This window comes from Poecilia mexicana, unplaced genomic scaffold (genome assembly GCF_051168715.1).
Source record: "Poecilia mexicana isolate PSO_F unplaced genomic scaffold, ASM5116871v1 scaffold_13, whole genome shotgun sequence".
NCBI classification, from domain to species: Eukaryota; Metazoa; Chordata; class Actinopteri; order Cyprinodontiformes; family Poeciliidae; genus Poecilia; species Poecilia mexicana.
Genome location: NW_028263382.1, coordinates 32,214,131 through 32,233,681, shown reverse-complemented (window position 1 = coordinate 32,233,681; position 19,551 = coordinate 32,214,131). Strand labels below are relative to the sequence as shown.

The 19,551-nt window shown below is 39.7% G+C and overlaps 1 protein-coding gene across 1 annotated transcript in view; it reads left to right on the top strand.

Annotated features, from left to right (window-relative positions):
* The first annotated feature begins 135 nt into the window (after positions 1-135).
* Positions 136-19,551, top strand: part of traf4a (tnf receptor-associated factor 4a) — a 45,157-nt gene continuing 25,741 nt past the window's right edge. Inside the window, exons 1-2 of the mRNA XM_015011234.2 lie at positions 136-928; positions 1,037-1,221. Of these exons, the coding sequence (XP_014866720.2) occupies positions 767-928; positions 1,037-1,221 (347 nt within the window). The 5' untranslated portion in view covers positions 136-766. The remainder of the gene's footprint in view (positions 929-1,036; positions 1,222-19,551) is intronic.

Below are 19,551 nucleotides of genomic sequence, written 5' to 3'. Positions count from 1 at the left end.
TTATGAAGTTACAATCAAGTACGTCTAAATGTGTGGTCCTAATACGACAAAGGTGAAAAAGTTAAAGTCGTATGAATACTTTTGTAACGCATCGGAAAAAATACCACAAAATTTTAATTTACTGATCCTAAGCTTGAGGTGTGTGTTTTTGACCGATATGAATTCTTTCTCCCAGCTGCCAGGCTCATGTTCTTCCTCGGAGACACCTTCTTTTTCTGAGGACATGGCCCCGCTGCCATTGTTGTCCTTGTCCCGGTGATGTAATGGTGATGTAATCCGGAGCCAATGCAGCAGGTAAAAGAAGATCCAGATGTGTGGGGTTGAGCGCTGGTCTGCCCCTGTTCCTCCACCTCACATCTGCGGTGTTTGTCTTTTAAATCAGCTGTAGCAATGTCAGCTGGAGGGGATTTAAAGCGCACAGGTGCTGGATTTTAACAGAAATCACAAAGATTAATATTTAGTTTGTGCATTTATCCGTCACTAGAGGGCGTAGTTGTCCCTCTTTAACGTCTGCATGAACGTATTTGAGTCAAAACATGGCTTTTTATTTATTATGTCTCATCTGGGTTTTTTTTTTTTTTTGCTACGTTTTCTCACAGGTGAGCGTATATGACACTGTTCGTAGGGTGAATATGAGCAAAAAAAGTCTAATTAAAGATCCCGGAGGAGAGGCAACGGAGGTACAAGGCGACTCCTCCCGCTCGGAGGAGGAGGAGGAAGAGGGGAAGGAGGAGCTGCGTGTGCACCTAAACACACGGTGAGGGTAATGCATTGTGTTCAGTGTGTCAGTCCTGCACGCAGCGCAGTCAAGAGAGCGGCCCAGCCGGTCAAAACAAACCCAGCGGAGGGGAGGTATCGTTCCTGCGACTGCGGCTGTCCTCTATCGGCAAAGAGCGGCGGCGGAGGACGAGAGCTCCGTAGCTTTGACGTGAGCTGCTCTTCGGCTTAAACGTCCCCCCAAACAGCTCCCTGCTCCCAGAAGGGAAAAACAAAACAAGAGGGCATCAGCTGTACCATTTTTTTTTGTAACCCGAAGGCCCCGAGAGAGGGAGAAAAAGCGACCGCGAGCCCCGCAGACATGCCCGGCTTCGACTACAAGTTCCTGGAGAAGCCGAAGAGACGCTTCCAGTGTCCGCTCTGCAGCAAGGCGATGCGGGAGCCCGTCCAAGTGTCCACCTGTGGACACCGGTTCTGTGACACCTGTCTGCAAGAATTCCTCAGGTAGGGTCTCCGTGTGTGTATATAGCGTATATATATATATATATATATATATATATATATATATATATATATATATATATATATATATATATATATCTCCAGTTGTCTGCAGGTGATATTGTACCCTGCTTCTGTTTGGCGCGAGCCTCGGTAAATAAAGGCTCGTGAAGGTGTGTCCTGCACACCTATTTTTATAGTTAGTCAGTCTTTTGTGCTTCTGCACAAAGCAACTGGACAACCCGAGGCCTGGTGAGCAAGCAACCGACTGTAATTTCACTTTATTTATTGATTTTTTTATTGATTTTTTTTTCCCCACATGTGCAAAATAGCTGGAATTAAGCTATTTTCCTGAGTTACTGTGCGCTGCTGCTGGTCGGGTTTTTTATATCTCCCAATATAATCTGTAGGTTGAGATGATTCTGGAGTTTGCAGCTCTCTTGTTGTGGTGCTTGTGTCCTGCAGAGGCCCCTGTGTCCTCATCCCTTGCAAAGGATGGCTCAGTTAGTAGTCCCTGTGTCTGAAATTAGACAAGATCTTTTCTCCTCAGGAGGGGGGAGTCAGAGGGGGCCACTCTGAGGGGACCTTTCACTTTGGGGTCATGACTACAAGAGACCTCCTCACCCTCCTAATCTGCTCCACACTGAAGTCTGTGTTAAGACTTCTACAAAGACAGCCTTTGTTTTAACAGTTTTAAAATGGCACCCTCAATAATTATCTCTCTACACTTAAAGGAGATTCGCATTATACCTAGAACTAGAGCCGTATAGTTCACATGTGTCCCTTTTCACATTAATCCGCCACATCGGTCTGTCAGCACATCTCTGCTATAGAAGGAGCACATGTGACTTCTTGTTGTCTTTATGGAGGGTTTAAAGGCTTATTTCCGCCCCCCCCCCCCTGTCTCCTTGCATGAAGGCTCGGTTCGGTCTCTTAAAAACTCTTGGAAAAGCACAACTTTGTTGTGGTTAGAGTCAAATCTTCTTTTCCCAGAAACCAAATTTTTGAGTTTGAGTTTTGCGGCTCAGGCTTTGACCTGTAGATACAGATTTGGCTGACACGAGAACATTTAGGGTTCTTTCCTCAGGAAAAGCAGAAGTTTGCGGTTGCGAGAGAACAGCTGCTCTAAAACAAAACTTGACTTCAATTTTCTTTGTAATTTTCTTTGTAAAATTACAAAGAGTGATTACAAAGTTTGACAGGTTTTGTAGTGTTGTAGTGAAAACCTCTAGTCTAATCCGAGTCATAACCAAAGACTTTGAACATGCATTCTTAAGACAGTTCTAGAATACGGGGCTAATTCAGCTAGCATTGCTAAAATAGTTGTCACTGCTTTGGATAATTTTGAAAATGTTGAACCTGACCTTAACTTTGACATATGAAAATGTATTCTTAATTTAACAAGCTCCATAACAAATACAGATAGAAAACTCAAAATAAGTCTTGCTCTCTCTCACTCTTTTGCAGCCTGAACGAACCACGGGCATCGAACAACTTATTAACGTCATTAGCATCCACTCGAATAACCAAGTCTTAATAACAAAGTCTTTATTAAGTCTTCATCGTAGAGTTGAACTTTAAGCGTCTAAAAGTTATTTTTATTGAATGAGTCATGTATAGATGTGCAGACGGCATAATTTGAATCATTTTATAAACAGAAAATCTTGTCTGAAATAAAATGCTAACAAATTGCTATGTCCTGATTCAGTTAATTACTTTAACTTTGAATTCCACTTTAGGAAGCTCGTTCACTTAAAACAAAACGATAAGTTGTGGACACTATATCGGGAAATACCAGCAACTGAGACATGGACCTCACCTGTGCTGACTCATACCTGACTGTCAGTGATAGATTAGAAGGATTAGCACAGAAAACATAAACAAGATGTTTGCAGAACTGATAGATGTTAAATTTGACATTTTATTTGTAATTCTTGTTTTCTTTTTCTATTTTTTAAATACTTTTTAGTTTATAATCTACTAATTGGCTAAATACTTGGCAGAAAAATCTGAATATTTGAGTCTGGAAAATTATTGAGAGAGTATTTTGATTAGGAACCCTGCAAATGATCTGCAGTGTTATTTCAACTTGTTGAAAGCTGAATATCTTAATGTCTTCAGTTTTGAATTGATGCAACATGAAGAAAAAAAGCTTATCAGCAAACAGAACTTTTCTTAAACTCCCCACTGTATTTTAAGGAAAGCAGGAAGATTATATTTGGTGATAATTCTGAGCAAGTGCATCTGCCGGTGGAGTGACACTGTGAATACATTATCCAGTCGTGAGTTCCCAGTCTGCAGTGGTTTTTGAGTCATCAGGAAGCCTCCTCTGGTTTATTAAACAGCAGCATCGTGAAGCAGAAGTGGAAGAACAAGCGAGAGCGAGGGAGGAAGAGTTTTCTTTTGCTTTTTTTTTTTCTGATCAATGAGTTTTGCCCGACGCTTTGTCTGCATCATCCTGCCCGCCTCCATGCGCCTCCTCCTCCGGACTACGGTCCATTTTCTCCTCCCACGCGCTGACTAAAATTACAGTTTCATAACTTTGCAAAGTTTTATTATATAGAAGTTGTGCTGCTGTGTGGTGTCGCAACAGAGGATGGCACGACCTAAAGAAGCAATGATTTGGTGAGATGTGTGTAACACCCAAAACTCTATCTTGACCTCACTTCCGACTAGAACAGTCTTTGAGCAGCAAAATTGGGTAAACTCCTACTAGTACCTAGTGCAGCTGTGGTATTCTTGTTGGGGAGCACAACCACTCACAAAAACTGGAAATCTTCAAATACATAAGACCCTCTCTAAAGACACCCATAACTGCCTATTTTAATAGTTCAAACACCAAATATGTTTTAATATGTATTAATACACAAGGTGGAAATCATCCTAGCAATACTGCAGAAGTTAATGTCTACCATCTGTCTTAACTTCTTTGGCTGCTTTGTAAATGGCAGCCAATAGTGTGTGAAGTAGTCTTGTATTCATGTAGTTCAGTTTCCCACGATGCATGTAAAGAAGGTAGTCACAGTATAATTGCAGAGTTGACATTTTAAACTGTCCTTCACATCTTAGCACTGGCCTGGTAAAAACCTATGTTTGGCTTCTTACAGAGGGTCTAGACCCTCGGCCATAGAGAAACGATCGATTCCTAGAGGCATGGAATCCGATGAAGTTTTAAAGTTGATCTCATTGCTAATGTTTTGATCATGACATGTGTAACGATTAGCTAGCTAACGGCACCGAAAGTTGAAACTTCTCCTTATGTTCACCAGGGAACTAAAGCTCAATGGGAGAAATCCCAGTAAAGGGAGATGAGAATCCAACGGAATTGCATAGAAAGGCAATAGTCAGACTAGCTTAGCAATGTCAGCATCACAAAAACAATAGCCTCTTTGTGCTTATTATAGAAAAATAGATCCTTACCTGAATTCAAACTTCCTAAAGGTTTCCAACATGTTCTATGACAGACGTCATGTAGATGTCTATTATACATGGAGTGAGAATTTATTATGAACAGAAAATATTGGTGTATGACAGAACGGAAGACGGCTTGAAAGTCTCTGACCACAACTTAAAGTCTTGTTTTCCACTGTCATTTAGCAGCAATAAATAGGTTGAAAATATCAATAAAAAAAATCAGTAATAGTTGCTTTAAGATATCTGGACAAACCAGAAAATAACAAGTGGTCAAACTGTCACAGGTCACTTTTCGCTTTAACAATGTATTTCCTGGTTCACTTTGCCAACATATTAAAAGCAAATAAACATCAATAACGGCAGCAGACTCGTGGGCGCTGACAGGTCCACTCAGCCGCCTTCGTTTTCACCTCTTTAATTAACGAAGTGTGCTGGTTGAGGCCATTGAGCCGGGGAGCGCCCATTGTGAGTGGAGTTCAGGTTTATTGAGAATGACAGACAGTAGTTGGCTAATGCCGTGCCCATTGTGCAAGCACGAGTTGAACCTCTTTCCCACTAATTATTAAAGGTTGTGTCACAGCCAGTCCAGGCTTGCCAACCCAGTCAGGAAACTTTCACACGTACAACTGATTTGTGCACTTGTTTTCATAAACCTTTTTAACATTTCTTCCATGTTACAATCTTACACTTGGGAATTTGCGTTTTTCTTCAGCAGGGCCAAAGAGCTTGTTAAAAAAAAAAAATTGAAATGCCTGCATCCTTCTTGCCATTTCATAATTATACACTACTTTTATCTTGGTCTGTCTCAGAAAATCATTTTAAAAAAATCTAAAATTTATGGTTTATATTTGCCAGAATGTGAAAAGGTTAAAGAGCTTTATTTGCTTTAGCTCTCAATCAGTTTATTACACGACACAAAGTCCCTGTAGTTTGGCGGACATTCCAAAACTCGCATCACTTAAAAATAATGTCTTTTCAACTTAGTTTCAGCTTCAAAATTCTAAAGAATAACTTTTTTTTCCTTTTAGCTAATGTTTAGTTTGATTGGACTCGGGAGACAACACGTGAGTGGTTCTGCCTTCTCCGAATCCGCGCGCCTCCGTTAGCATGTGATGCTAATGGACTGCATTTCCTCCTGGAGCAGAGCGGAGAGGAATGTGCAGCAGCAGCAGTCCTGCAGGCTGCCCCCGCTCCCAGGGAGAGTCGTAGGGTAAGAGCGGATCTGCCTCCCAGCTTCGACTCTCTCCACGATCAAATATGAGTCACATGCTTCAGCGCTCGTCAGGGGCGGGCCTTTGTTTTAGCTCTGGGCCATGTACGCTGGGTTCAACAGAGACGCGGTGTGACAGCGGTGCCCGCTGTGGGTACGAAGGCCTGGATGGGAGACAAGATTGGGTCGCTCAGCTACTGCTGACTTTCTCTGCACTGAGACACTACGAACTTTTCTTATGCCTCAATCGCCCTTTGACTTGGAATAAATGGAAGATTCAGTTTCATGTTTTAACTTCGCAGCGGCTCTTATGTGCGGTGCAACGTTTGTATCCATCACTCATGCTGCTTCCATGTTCTGGTGTTAGAGGTACATGGATGGAAAAACTGCTTGTTCTTTCCCTCTTCTGCCTCTATATTTCAGTATTTGTACAATAAATGAAATGGACAAACTGGTTTTGTTTAGATGACATTTTATTTTAGTTTGTTCAAACTCTCTTAAACAGCATAAAATGAGCTCCAGGCTGACACTGCCAGAGTTACAACAGTTCTGATCAGAAGTTTGCATACAGATTTCAACAGAATGAATGATATTTATTACAAGTAATTAATATAATCCACTTGAAAACATGAATTAGGTTAATTCATTTCAATTTTGGATTTTATGTAACCTCCCGCTGTGTCAAAATTACAGATAGCAGTTATCTCTCTGTCAATCCATCTTTCTATCTTTCTGTCATTCTATCTGTCTTTATCTCTCTTTCTACATCCGTTTGTCTTTCTCTCTGTCTACGTGTATTTCTATATGTCAATATTTCTGTTCTGTCTGTATATCTTTCTGAATTTCTATTTTTCTGTCATATCTGTCTTTTTGTCTTTATATTTATGTTTTTGTCTCTGTCTTTATATCGATCTTAGTTTATTCAAGGTGAAACTGCAGAATTTAGTTTTTGCCTTCTTTCTGTGCTCCATCCAGCTGGAGCAACACTGAGTTTCAGGAACACCGACAGCAAAATAGTGCCACAGCATGATGCCGCCACCACTCTGCTTGAAAAATTGGCACATTTTTCATGTAGCCACTTGTACAACATTAGACATGCTTAAAAAGATGCTAAGAAATAATTTACCACCTTTTTTTAAAATAACAAAATAAACATTTTATTGCTAAAAATGTAGTAACATGGCATTCATTTAGTGAATACTTGATCATTTGTAGAAAAGGATGCATCGGCAACTAAAAAACACCTAACATGTGAATAGCCCAACCCTTTTTGTTTGACTTATAGGACTGATATGTTCACTACTTCTTGGATTAACAGATTAATAATCGGAACTTAAGCGTATACGGACTCAAAAAAAACTGCTGAAAGAACAAGACAATCAGAACATAATTCAGACAAAAATTTATATATTGCATATACATTTTGCATTTAAGCTCTGTTAATAATTAATCGCTTACTAAATTGGTGCAGATTATTTCAATAATCGATTAATCACAATTAATCATGATTAATCTGATTAATCGTTTCAGCTGAGTGTTTCAACAAGACAGTGATTTATCATAACCGGTTTTGAAGGCTTGGATAAACGTCCTGGACCTTAACCTGATTAAGTACAAATGAACTGCACCTGGAAGCCGTTCTTGGACAAGGAAACCAACCAGTTTCTATAAATCCCCCTCACAAATCGAGTCACAACTTCTCCAGAAGCTCATTTACAGCTCCAAGACGCTTGCTGTTGAGGTGCTACTTTCTAAAAGGCATTAAGCCAACTATTGGTGGGGGGTGTGACTATTTGTTTATGACTATTAAATCAAAATTAACCACATGAAAATCCAGCACGAGTCCAAATTTGCTGAATAAAACCTCGAACCAAATAAGGAGACGACAGCTCTTCTTCCACACACCAAAGTGCTGTGCAGAAACGTTGTTTGGCCGTTTCTCGAAGTGCCTGAATGGAGTTTGTGTTTCATCAGCACCCGGTGTTGTGTAGACGTCTGCCACTTCGAGGCAGCTGGGCCTTTGAATCTCAGTGGGTATCTGTGTCTAAATGGCGGCAGCGCCAAGGAGGGCTGATGAAAGACCGCCTTCTCATCCTTCCCTGTCCTCACAGAGACGCACAGAGCCTCCGCAGGTGTCCTCGGGCATCCCACATCCAGATCCGGAAAGCTCTGTCCTTCTCTGTCACAGAGAGGCTTTTTGGGCCTCCGATCTGCACATTGGGGCGACAGAGCTGGAAGTGACCCAGTATATCTCAGCACGGTCAATGCAGCGACAGACGCATGCAGAGATCAGAGAGGTTTGGGAACAGAGTGGTGCTTATTTGAGGAAAAGAGGGTTTAAGATAAATGGGCGTCTTTTTCTTCAAGAAGCCTTAATTTACCTGTAAAGTTAAAAAGGGGAACGCTTCTATGATGTCGGTAGACTGAAAGGACTTCGCTCTGCAATGTTCCGTTGATGTTTACTTTCTGAACTGCAGCCAAATAGCATGAAAGTTTGGTCAATTTCAGCTTTAAGGGTTGGATTTGGAGTGACTAATGTCATCATGTTTTCACTGCTATCATCTCTTTTTCTATGAAGTTCTTTAATATACAACTTGGAGCCAAAATAGTCCGTTTGTTTTGAGAGAAAGTCCAGAGAAACAATCGGAAACACCTCCAGGTTACAGGGTTTTGTGGAGTTAGGAAGTGGATGTTTATCCCAGTTATCCATGTTTAGTTTGAGAAACTGAACCTGCAGTTTGAAACTGCAGCATCTTGTTTAAAATGTAGTTTTTTTTCTTGTCAGTTTTCCTATCTGAACCGTTGTGCTCAATGTGACCTTTTGTTTCCATGCCTCTCCATTTCTCATAAGCAAACTCTTACCAGCTTTTTCTGGGATAAAAACTTGGTTTTTGCAGAACTAACTCATCTCAACGATATGCCTTAAAAGCCTGGAATATGTCAAGATTTTCCAACATAGGTCTAAAACGTAACGTATCTGCATATGCTGAAATGTTTTCAAACCTCATGTAAATAATTATTTCTGTGTTTTGTAACTGTAGCTGTTGAATTTGTGTGTTTTAATGCTTGTAGCTTGCATAGGTTTTAAAGGTCTTCGATGTAAAACTTGCTAAGGCCTTTCTGGACTCATCGACATATACTCCAGAGACTGACGGATGTAAACCGGCCAGCTTTGGGATTAGATGATTGTCTCCTGAGAGGAAGCAGAGAGGCTTTAAAGATGCAGCTGCATTGATGAGAGAAAACAACCCCAAATATTTCACACAGCTGCGGAGACACTCCGAACACAGGAAAGATGGCCAGTGCCAGCCCACTTCTGCTTTGGATGTGAACGAATGAGAGCAGCCACATGCAAAATTGACAAAACCTTTGTGTCAGACTCTTATTTTGCTCTGTGTGAACCTTGACAGTCCAAAGAACCGTTTTTCCCCTCGGTTCAGCCAAATAAGACTCATTTAGAGCCACAAATGGTGCGTTAGTTCTTGGAGTGGAAAAAAAAAAGATTGCCTATAATTTTTACTAAATATCTACCATGGGGATTCTGTTGTCAGTTTTAAAAGGAGCACCATTTTGCTACTAATTTATGGTTTTAAAATATTAATTTAAAACCTACGTATTTTCTTTTGCAGGATGTTGATATTTCTGGGGGGAAAAAAACAATATATATATATATATATATATATGTGTGTGTGTGTGTGTGTGTGTGTGTGTGTGTGTGTGTGTGTGTGTGTGTGTGTGTGTGTGTGTGTGTGTGTGTGTAAAAAAAAACACATTTTCCAACCCAGTGGCAAGAGAAGTCGATCTAAAAAATATTGCTGTTAATTTTAGCGACATTCTGTTGTAAAAATTCAGTCCAATTACTGATTGAGAAGCTCCTGAAAGCTGCATTGGTTATTATATCTACATTTAAAAACATTAGTTAGTTTTTTATTATCGTTAGCCAAAGTTATCAAGAGCCACTTTGGAAAGTTTGAAGAGCCACTGTCGGCTCCGGAGTCTGCATGGAAATACTTGCATCCTCTGCCGTTTGTGGTAAGTAGGCATAATGAAGGCAGTTAGTGGTTTACAGGAAGAATGTGAGTCAGTCTTTACACCTTGATGACATAGATTTGTTTCACATTAAATACAATGAAAAGCTGACGGAAGAAGACGAGTCGGGCTATTTTTAGTTCGTTTAGTTTTTATCATTTGATACTAAACACATCTGACGGGTTGAGCCAGTTCTCCGGATGTTTTCTGATTTATCCCCATAAAGTTTGCTGTGCTGTGTAATTAGGAGGCAGTTCAAAGTATCTTGTTTTTCTTGAGCATATTTATTGGTTAAGTTTTTCGTTTTTAGCTTTACCTGGTGTAAATTCTATAAAATTTAATAGTACTTTATTAATACTGAAGGTAAAGAAAACAAAAATTCCCCAGGAAGACTTACTTTAAAGCCTACACTGAAAAGCATTTTTATACTGCTTACTGTTTCTGTGTAGTTTTCGCAGATTGATCCATCTCAAACTTAAAGGTATAATTGTAAATTTTTGTCATGGTTGAAAAGATTCCTCCAATTTCTCATGGCATCATTTTTTGGCTTAAATCCAAATTAATTGGTCACAGATGTCAAAGTTGGTTCGAGGCCGGCAGCAACCAAAGCATAAACTGGCTAAATGTTTGCACTGGTTGCAGAGAATGCCAATTATTTTTCTTTGGAAATCCAACTATGAGCCTGTGCAACACCAGTGAGGCTCCCTGTGAAACAGGTAGTGAGAACAGAACTTTGTTGCTAAAAGATGTAGAACAAGTGTTTCTAGAGTAACCTTTTGATGGAAAAGTAGTTTTTCTGCTTCAGTCCATCACCTGCTTCGGCTAGCCGTTAGCTTGAAGCTTCGGCATCAACTTGACTGGATTGGTGCTAGCAGAATTACAAACTGTACCCCAATGAAAATTATCTTGAGTAGAATTTTGTCACTAACAAATCTTTTCCCGATTTCTGGATAAAAAAAAAAGTAGATAATAGATTATAAAAATGTACTAAGACTCCGGCCTAGTTCACATGTAGCCAGAAATCTGGGAGAAAGTTTTTCAAATGCGTTTTGGCCTAAAAATGAACATGTTTAACTAAAAACAATTATTTCTAAAAAAAAAAAAAAATATCCAACTATAGTGAAAATCTAAGAAAACTCAGTATTTGTGTCTGCATGTGGACATTGAAAACAGAGATTTATGTTCAGATATATCCATCAACTTGCTTTGACATGATTCCCAATTGTCTTGTGTTTTAACAATTTTTTATTCTAACAAGCTATGTAAAAGTAGTTAAAACCTTTATATTGGTTCACATAAATGAACCTCCTGTAGCCATGTGTAATTCCTAACAGCAAGTTGTGATCGTTTTGAAGCAATCTGATTGGCCGACATAGGTTTCAGCTTTGCGCTGCACTGCCCCCTTTGGGTTTGGCATGTTTAAAAAAAACGCAGAGGGGCGGATGTGTGCAGGTTCACGTGGGTGAAAACATTTCTGAATCCGACCCCATGTACGATGTTATTTTTTAAATGATATGACAGACATGTTTATTTTTTATAAAGACCCGGCTACATGTGGATGAGACCTAAGGGTAGTATGTGTCTTACTGTCTGGTTTTGGGGGTAAAGTCAGACATTTCCTTCTGTTTTTTCCCCACCAAACATTTTCCAGCATGCACCTTTTACTGATATTCTAGTCCCTCTGGTCTCTTTAAATATTAAGTAACCTTCATCAAGGAGTAGAAAAGTCTTTTGGTTACTTGAAACGTTCCTTGCTGGCTGTAGATTGCTCCCCCCAAAGTGAACAGCATCTCCCCAGTAAAAGTAGCAGTCTAGTCTGGACATGTCTCGACTTGCCCTTTTCTATAAAACCTCCTTTTAAAATGAATATTGCTGCCTTTTTGGTTAAAAACAAAGGCTTGAAACCTTCCAGCTATGTGCTGAACTACCTTCCCCTACGCTCAGCGATCATGCTGGGACGAAGAGCCTCGGCTCGGCCCAGCCCCGCTGCTGGACCGCTGCCAGCTGGCCCAGATCTGCCGAGCGGCGTGGCTGGCTGCTTCCACATGCTCGGGTATGCACGCTATGTGACGAGGCAGCCTAGATAGAGAGGTGTGTTTTGTTGAGGCGCACATGCTCCCTGCCTGTTTCCCATTGCACGGAGTGCGAGTCGAGGCTTGCGTCCGGAGCTGCGGTTGTTTTTAGATGTTTCGTGGCGCTTTATCTCTGCTTTCCTCTACTCCTCCCTTTAGACCGCGTTTGTTGTTTACAGGTCACCGACCAGAGTCACTGCACATGCATACGGACACGCACGTGCTGGACCTCCCACACAAATTACTTCTGCTTTCTGATTTCAGGTTTTAAACGTGTACGTTTCAAGAGGACATTGCAGTCAGACGCCTTTAGGCGAACTCTGTGGGCTTATTAGTTGATTAAGTCAAGTAATTTATAATTGATGGAACAAAAGATTTCTCTAGTTGAAAGTTGAATGTTTCATAACTTTAAATGGAAAAAAATGGTTTAATGGTATTTACATCCAGATTTTAAATCAAATTAACATACCTTTATGGCTTTTTTTTTTCTTTTTTTTTTACAACAGTTAACTTAGCAGTTCATTTTATGGCAATCGTAGTTTAAAACAGTTACTTAAATAGGAGTGATGGGTGACCCTCCTTTAGTTTTCTTAGTACCGGTTTTGAAATGTCATTAATAAAAGTTAAATCATGTTAATATCAGGCCTTAAAATGTGTTAAAACAAGCATATTTTCAGTACAAAGTTTTAAATTGTGTTTTGTTCAACCTAAATCAAATTTTTAAATTATTTCTTAAACCTTTTTATCTGAGATTTTTTTTCTTCTCACTTTATTCCCCACCGACTCCTTCATACTTCGTAAACTATGTATTCAACAAGACCTGACACGAAAGCGGTTTTCTTCTTCCGTTTCTCCGACTATAAATAAACTTTTGAGAAATGACCCTGATGAAGCAACAGGTTCCTTGATCCTTAGCTTCTCAAGAATCCAACTCATAACAGAGATGCAACTGTTACTCATGGAAGGTTATGCAACATTTAACCCCCAACGTGTGTGTCAGGAAGTCATCCTGTGACTCTTGTTCAGTTCCTAAGGTGGCAGGAAGGCACGTGAGGAATGTGTGTCTGACAGCAGGGCAGCTGGGGCAGGAAGCTCTGGGAAAAGCAGGCGGCTCGCTGCCGAGGCACCTGTCCTCAGTGAAAGGCTTCTCTGTGGAGCCCAACAGGTGTCGGCAGAGACGTTTAGCCCCTCACTAAAGGCCGACGCTCACTGAATCAGCCATTTATCCAACAGGGGCCCTCATCAATGTTAAGGCCATTGCCCAGTTGCGTGTTTTTGTTTTTTTTTTTTTTTTTCCCCGTTGAATTCAGACAACTGCTTCCTTCCTGCCAAGGTTCCTCGGCCCTGCTCTCTTCAGCTCAATGAGAGCCTCAGTCAGAATAGCTTTAGCGCTCTGAGCCGCCTCCTTCCTGACTGAACGGCAGATCGCATGAAAGGACAGCACAGGAAGTGCTCCGTCAGGTGCATCTCCAGATGTCAGGATAGAGCCACTATATTCCTAATCTATACTGAGAAGCAGGAGACATTTAGTGATAAACTACTGATTATGATTAATGAATATGGTAGTTGATGTACTTTAAAATGTTATTTATGCTGCTAGAATAATAGATGAAGGTGATTTTACGGCTTTTTACATGATTTTATGAAGGTGCCGATAAACGTAGAGGGCATTGTACACATTTGACATTTGCTCTAACTCAACACTTGTATTACACTGTAACACTACAAAGTCCTCTTTGGGTGTTTCCTCTTTGAGTGGATTTGGTTGATTGGGGAACAAAATTGCAACATTTGTTACATTTTCAGCTGGTGCAATCAAATAAACCAAATAAACCAACAATTAATTAAGTCAGTTCATTCTTTTCATCCCTACATCAGTCTATTGTTTTCTCTTTTGTGTTTTTATTGTATTTAGTAAAAAGAATCAGTATTGGCCAAGAAAACCCCAAAGCGAGCCTAAAGCTGAGGACCTTTAACATTTTTCTTTTTTAAAGCAGTTATTGTGAGTTGTGGCAATGTCAGCAACCCACCAGCAGCACCTTTTGTTTATTTATCTGCCTTGCTGCTTCAAATCACCGTGTTGCTCCTAAAGCAGCCGAAGAGGCTCGTTGTTTATCTGCTAGGATTCAAAGCAAAAGCACTTCCTCCTGACAGTTGCCGTGAGAGATGGGTGACATCTCTGTTTGTTGCTAATTACTCCCATTGCTCTTTGTTTTTTGTTTTTTTATTTGTTTTGTTTTTTTATTCAACAACTGAAAAATCTTGTCATCTACCTCATTGTTGCTCCTGGAAACGGGAGGGGGCAGGTTGCAGAATTTCATGCCTCGTGCGAACAATGCAGCTGAGGCGTTCTGAAACAAAGGAGGCGATCTGACGTCAGCCCCCCTCGCCTCGCCGAACAAAGGAGCCGCATCCACGAAGCAGAGAGGTGGACAGCAAAAAGGACAGCCAGGCGTTAGAGTGAGCGCGGCTCTCCACGCTGTTTTGGTCTCGCGTCATGTGCGTGCGAGTCTTCGCAGACAGTGGCTTATCGGGTTGGCCTGCAGCACGTCTGAGATGTGATTACATCAGCTGATCCATGCCTTTTTTTTTTTAGTCATGTAGCCCACCGATGTGTGTAAGCCATCCCCTTTCCCTCCCTGTTTCCATGGACACAAATCTAAATTTGTCCCCTGCACACCTCTCAGGCGTCAATCGAATCACCGACAGAAGCCTTTATGCAAAATTCAAAATAGGACAGATGTTCGGGTTACGTAAGGCCACTCTCTTCCAGGGGATGGAACAGTGGCAACGAGGCAAAGTTCAGACATTGCCGAGAAGGAAAAGTTTTTTTTCTTTTTATTATTATTATTATTATTTTCCCACAGCTGTGCCGCCAGCACTCGCCGCTGCAATAAGGCTGAATCACAGCCTGGCAGATCATATGCTCTGACAGGGGAAAATCCTAATGATAAATCCTGGAGGTCTGCACCTTTGAGCTCATGTGATGCAGTAACAAATGTGCTTATCAGTTCACCAACATAGAGGCTGAATTGTTGTGTATGTCTTCATAAACTCTGTATGGGTTGGACTGGTTGCCCCCTCGCTAATTCATCTGGCCAAAGGTGCGCTTCTGGGATTGGACCAGAATAGTTCGCCTGCACAGGAAAGCTGATAACGGCTTATTCACACCTGCTATCTCATATGCGGGTCAGCTGGAAAAGGTGCGGGTTCGCCTTCGTGCAGAGTTGTTTATGTTTCCCGTTCCATGACGATACGAACCTGTGTAGAGCGGGAAACGAAGATGACTCGTGGATGATGGCGGAAGCCAGCAATCTTATGTAAGCGGGGATTTTAGAGAGTCTCTGTGCCCTTACACATTCAAATACTCAAAAAGGCACAAACTGACATGCTTGGCTTTTTAAATTACCAGGTGGTTGTGTTCATTCAACAGGAAAGTGCCATTGAACAGCTTTGTCGTTAAATCTACTTCAAATGTACTCAATTTCACATAGTTTCTGCACAAAAACCATTTAAATTTCAAAGTTAGGACAGACCAGAACCTTGTGTCTCAGGACCTTTCCTTCCAACTTGGGTAGTGTTTGTTTAGAAAAAATGTTTATTTGTGATAATAATATCTATTATAATCAACCAGTTTCAAGAAACATTTGTCTTTTCAGTTTTGCAATTTCCTCACTGCTCTCCATGGATTTGAGCATATCTGGCCCTAAATAAATACTCCTGTTAACATTAAAGGACATTGGAGGGTGTGATGCTTGAAATATTATATTCCACTAATTATCTCATCCAAGTAGTCCCTTCTGATTACAATATTGCACACACGATTGCAATCTGATTGTGCAGGTCTGGCACCGACATGCTTCAGGTCTTGTTATGAACATTTGGTATTCACGGGAATGGAAAGATTTTAGTGACTTTGCTCCTTCAACATTTATACTATTGTTCTAGTGGTGTTGTACTGTTCAAAGCAGTGCCATCTGCCATTGGACATTTTGTTCCGCGCATTTTGTTTCATACCGGCATCAACCAGCACATTGTTCTCCTACACTAGTTTTAATACTTTTTTATTTTATTTTCTTGTCTCTGATGGGATTTTTTGCATAATTTAAGAATTCATAAATGGCCAGCTTGCTCTAAAATTCTCATATATATTTATGTTGGGGTCATTCTTGTACCCAAATATTTCTGGTGTGGTAGAGTGACCTGCCACACCAGAAATATGTGTGGCAGATCACTCTACCACACATATAGGGTGGGTGTGCTCTGTCCACACCCACCCTATAGACACAATCCTTGTTATTGTTTATATCTGGAAAATTTGCACATTCACACAACACCAGAGGGCCTTAAGACGATTCTTTTACTGCTGCTGCGGCGGGACAATTCCGTTAAAATGAAACTTATTTTAATTATTAATTTAGTGCAGTGCGCCACATCAAAGGGAAAAGAAGGCAGAAAAACATGTTGAACAACTCAAAACCACTCATATTCTTCTTTTGCCACATGCAAACCCATTATGATAGCATCTGACTGACAACAGCTCCACTAGTGTATTACGTTTTGACACCAAAAAAACAGGCAAAGAACAAAACATTCAGCTGGCTATGTTTACAGGCTTAATGGAACACATTGAATTCTGCAGCACATCTACATTTTAAGGTTGTCAAAGTCAAGCTAGCATAGCTGACCTGCTTTCCTCTCCCTTGCTGTTTTTTTATTTTTTTTTTTAATTAAAACATTTTTCTGATTCCCTTGGACCTTGTGATCTAGTTGTAGTATTGACAATTGGTAGCAATTAGTTTCTTTTGCATGTCATGCGTACATTTAAGGTTTATTGCGTTATGTTGACAACTTGACAGCGAAAACCAATGGTAATCATTGTCATTTTAGCAGTTTTGTCCTCTCCAGTAGGCAGCTGATGGACGGGACGTTGCGCTCGTTATGTCATGTTGCAAGGTGTCTATAGATATTTGGGCTCTACATTGACGTCACGACATTCCACCTAGTTACACAATGGTGGCCAACAGCTAGCAAATTAGTCTTTTTATATTATTATTATTTTTAATCAATTGTGGAACATTTTATATGAATTATAAATTTTAGTGAGAGAGAATTGTGATTTTTATTTGAATAATTTTTTAGGCATACCCCCAATAAGTCAACCTTATAACTGACTATTTGAAAAATAAAAAAAACTAAGCATTTTTAGAGGAGGGGTCTTAAGTATTTGCAGTTTTTAGCTATTGGCCAGCAGTTTTGGTCCCCAACTTCTCCGAATACCGAGCTGTCCTCCTACGCATGCTGACTAACACAATTTAAAGACTCTTTAATCCACAGCAGTAACTTCATGTGTCTCATTGACTCGAATAAACCTCCTCCTACTTTTAGCAAAGTATCATACGTTTGTTCTCTTAAACACTGATTCACTACATCATTTTAAGCCACGTGCACAACTAACACAAACTCGCAGTCGCAGAAAGGTCTGTGGTTTGCAGCTCACAATGTCATTTCATTGGAAATGACAAGCTAGAATAATTATTTGCAACTCCGAATATTTAAAAACTAATAAATATCTGATATGCGAATTTTCTTTTTTTTTTTTTCACCTGCATATGGTAAATAAAAATAAAGGACTTGATTTGTTGTGTGTAAAAAGTATTATCAGCTCTGTAAGTGCTCCCTGGAGACAGGCGGATGTAGCAACAACGGCTCTACTCAAGCATTTAACACGACACGTTACGGTGGTCTGCTGTTTTTGTTTTTTTTCCCTCTCTCAGCCTGTTGAAAACACACTTCTTTGCGCATGTTTTTCAAAGAGGTTTCAGTCATGCAGCATTCAAAGAACTTTTTTTTAACCGGAGGACGATGAGAGCTGTGTTTCTCTGAGGCTCCTTTTCCCCTTGGGCACAAAGAAGATCTACACGCATTAAAAAAAAAAAAAAAAAAAAAAACAACAGTCGTCTTTGTCCACGTTGAGCTTCGGGAGTGAAAGTCAGCCCCATAAATAAGCAAAGCAAAGACTTCTCTTTAGCATTAATGTGATTTATGATGAGAGCGGCAGCTCATCGTCCCGTTCCTCTCCTGAAACAAACTCTTGTCTATTGGAGCTGTTAAATTGTAAAACCTTTGCTCTAAGTGGCCTTTGATTGATGTCACATTGAGCTGTTGGTCAAGCCTAAAATAAAATGTTCTTAATCTTTCCCTCTTGGTTTGTGGTGTTGCTAGAACTAACCTTGGCCAATTTTGAAGATGGAACTAAAAGATCCATGTGTGTGTGTTGATGTAGCAAATATGCTGTGTAACACAATTATATGTAAATAGAAAATGTGTTACTTTGCATTAGATAACCATAGAATTTTTTTGTTTTTACTGAATTCATATCCAATTAGCTTTTTCTTTCAACTCAGGGCTGCATCTCCTGCTCTGAATGTATAACAAGATTTATTGTGAGATTTGAATCCTTTGCTAATCCATTGTTTTCATGGAAGAATGGCTTCATGTCTGGGATCATAAATAGTAAGTGAAAGTTCGCAAATTTTGTAATGTTTAATAATCAGAAAATCCTTTTCTTTGGACATAGTGGGCATTAAGTTCCTAACTATCCCATGCACCATCTGCCAGGTCTTCTGACAACATTACATGGCAGTGCTGTGTGCCACATGTTTAGAAGATCTAAACAGGTCAGAGGATTTATACCACTTATGCTAGATATGGGGCTAACATTACAGCTAACAGCTTTGTTTAACACAGAGGTGTTAATGACCTGATTTTGTAAAAAGGCTTTTGTAAGGATTGAAGAGACATAATATGTAGTGGTAGATTGTTAAATGGAGGCATTTGTGAACTGATGTTTTTATTATTATTGAAGCAAATTAGAAGTTTTTTATTCTCTGCTAATTTAACCTACGATGAAAATTTCAGTTTGAGAATTAGAACAGAATGGAGCCTTTAGCATAGCGCACCTATATACAAATTAAATTGTGTTGCACTAAGGCGAACTAAACTTAATAAAGTAAGTTTTAACAATTCCTAATTATATAATCAAACAATAAATAATTTATCAATGTACAACATGTGCCATATTAAACAAGCTAAACTCAACCAAGATGATCTTAAATAAATTCAGCTAAGCCAATTCTAAAATTATGATAATTAAGTTTCTCCATTAAGCCAAGCTAGGCTAAGTCATGCAATGCTAAATAAATCTGAGCTAACCTCTTTCTAAAAGTGATCAAACAATTTGTTAAAGAAGAGAAAAACAATAATCCATTTAATAATAGTCAACTTTCTAAAGCTTTAGTGAGCTAAACTGAAGCAGTTTCTAATAATTGCAGGCCAATTTATTTTGTCTTTGTCAAAATAAGACATGGTAAACAAAGCTAAGCTAATAACAGCTAACTCTCATTGAGTGTTTCCTAAAATAAGGATAACAAATTGTTTAATAAATAAAAAGAGAATACAACAAAATATGTGTAGCTAGAGTCATCTTTCTTAATACGTAATCCGAGATTAAGAAGTTTGTTTGTTCCCAATTTTTGTACTAAATTAAATAAAACAGGCTATGCTAAGCTAAGGTGAGATGAAATAAACTAATATAATGTAAGCCCT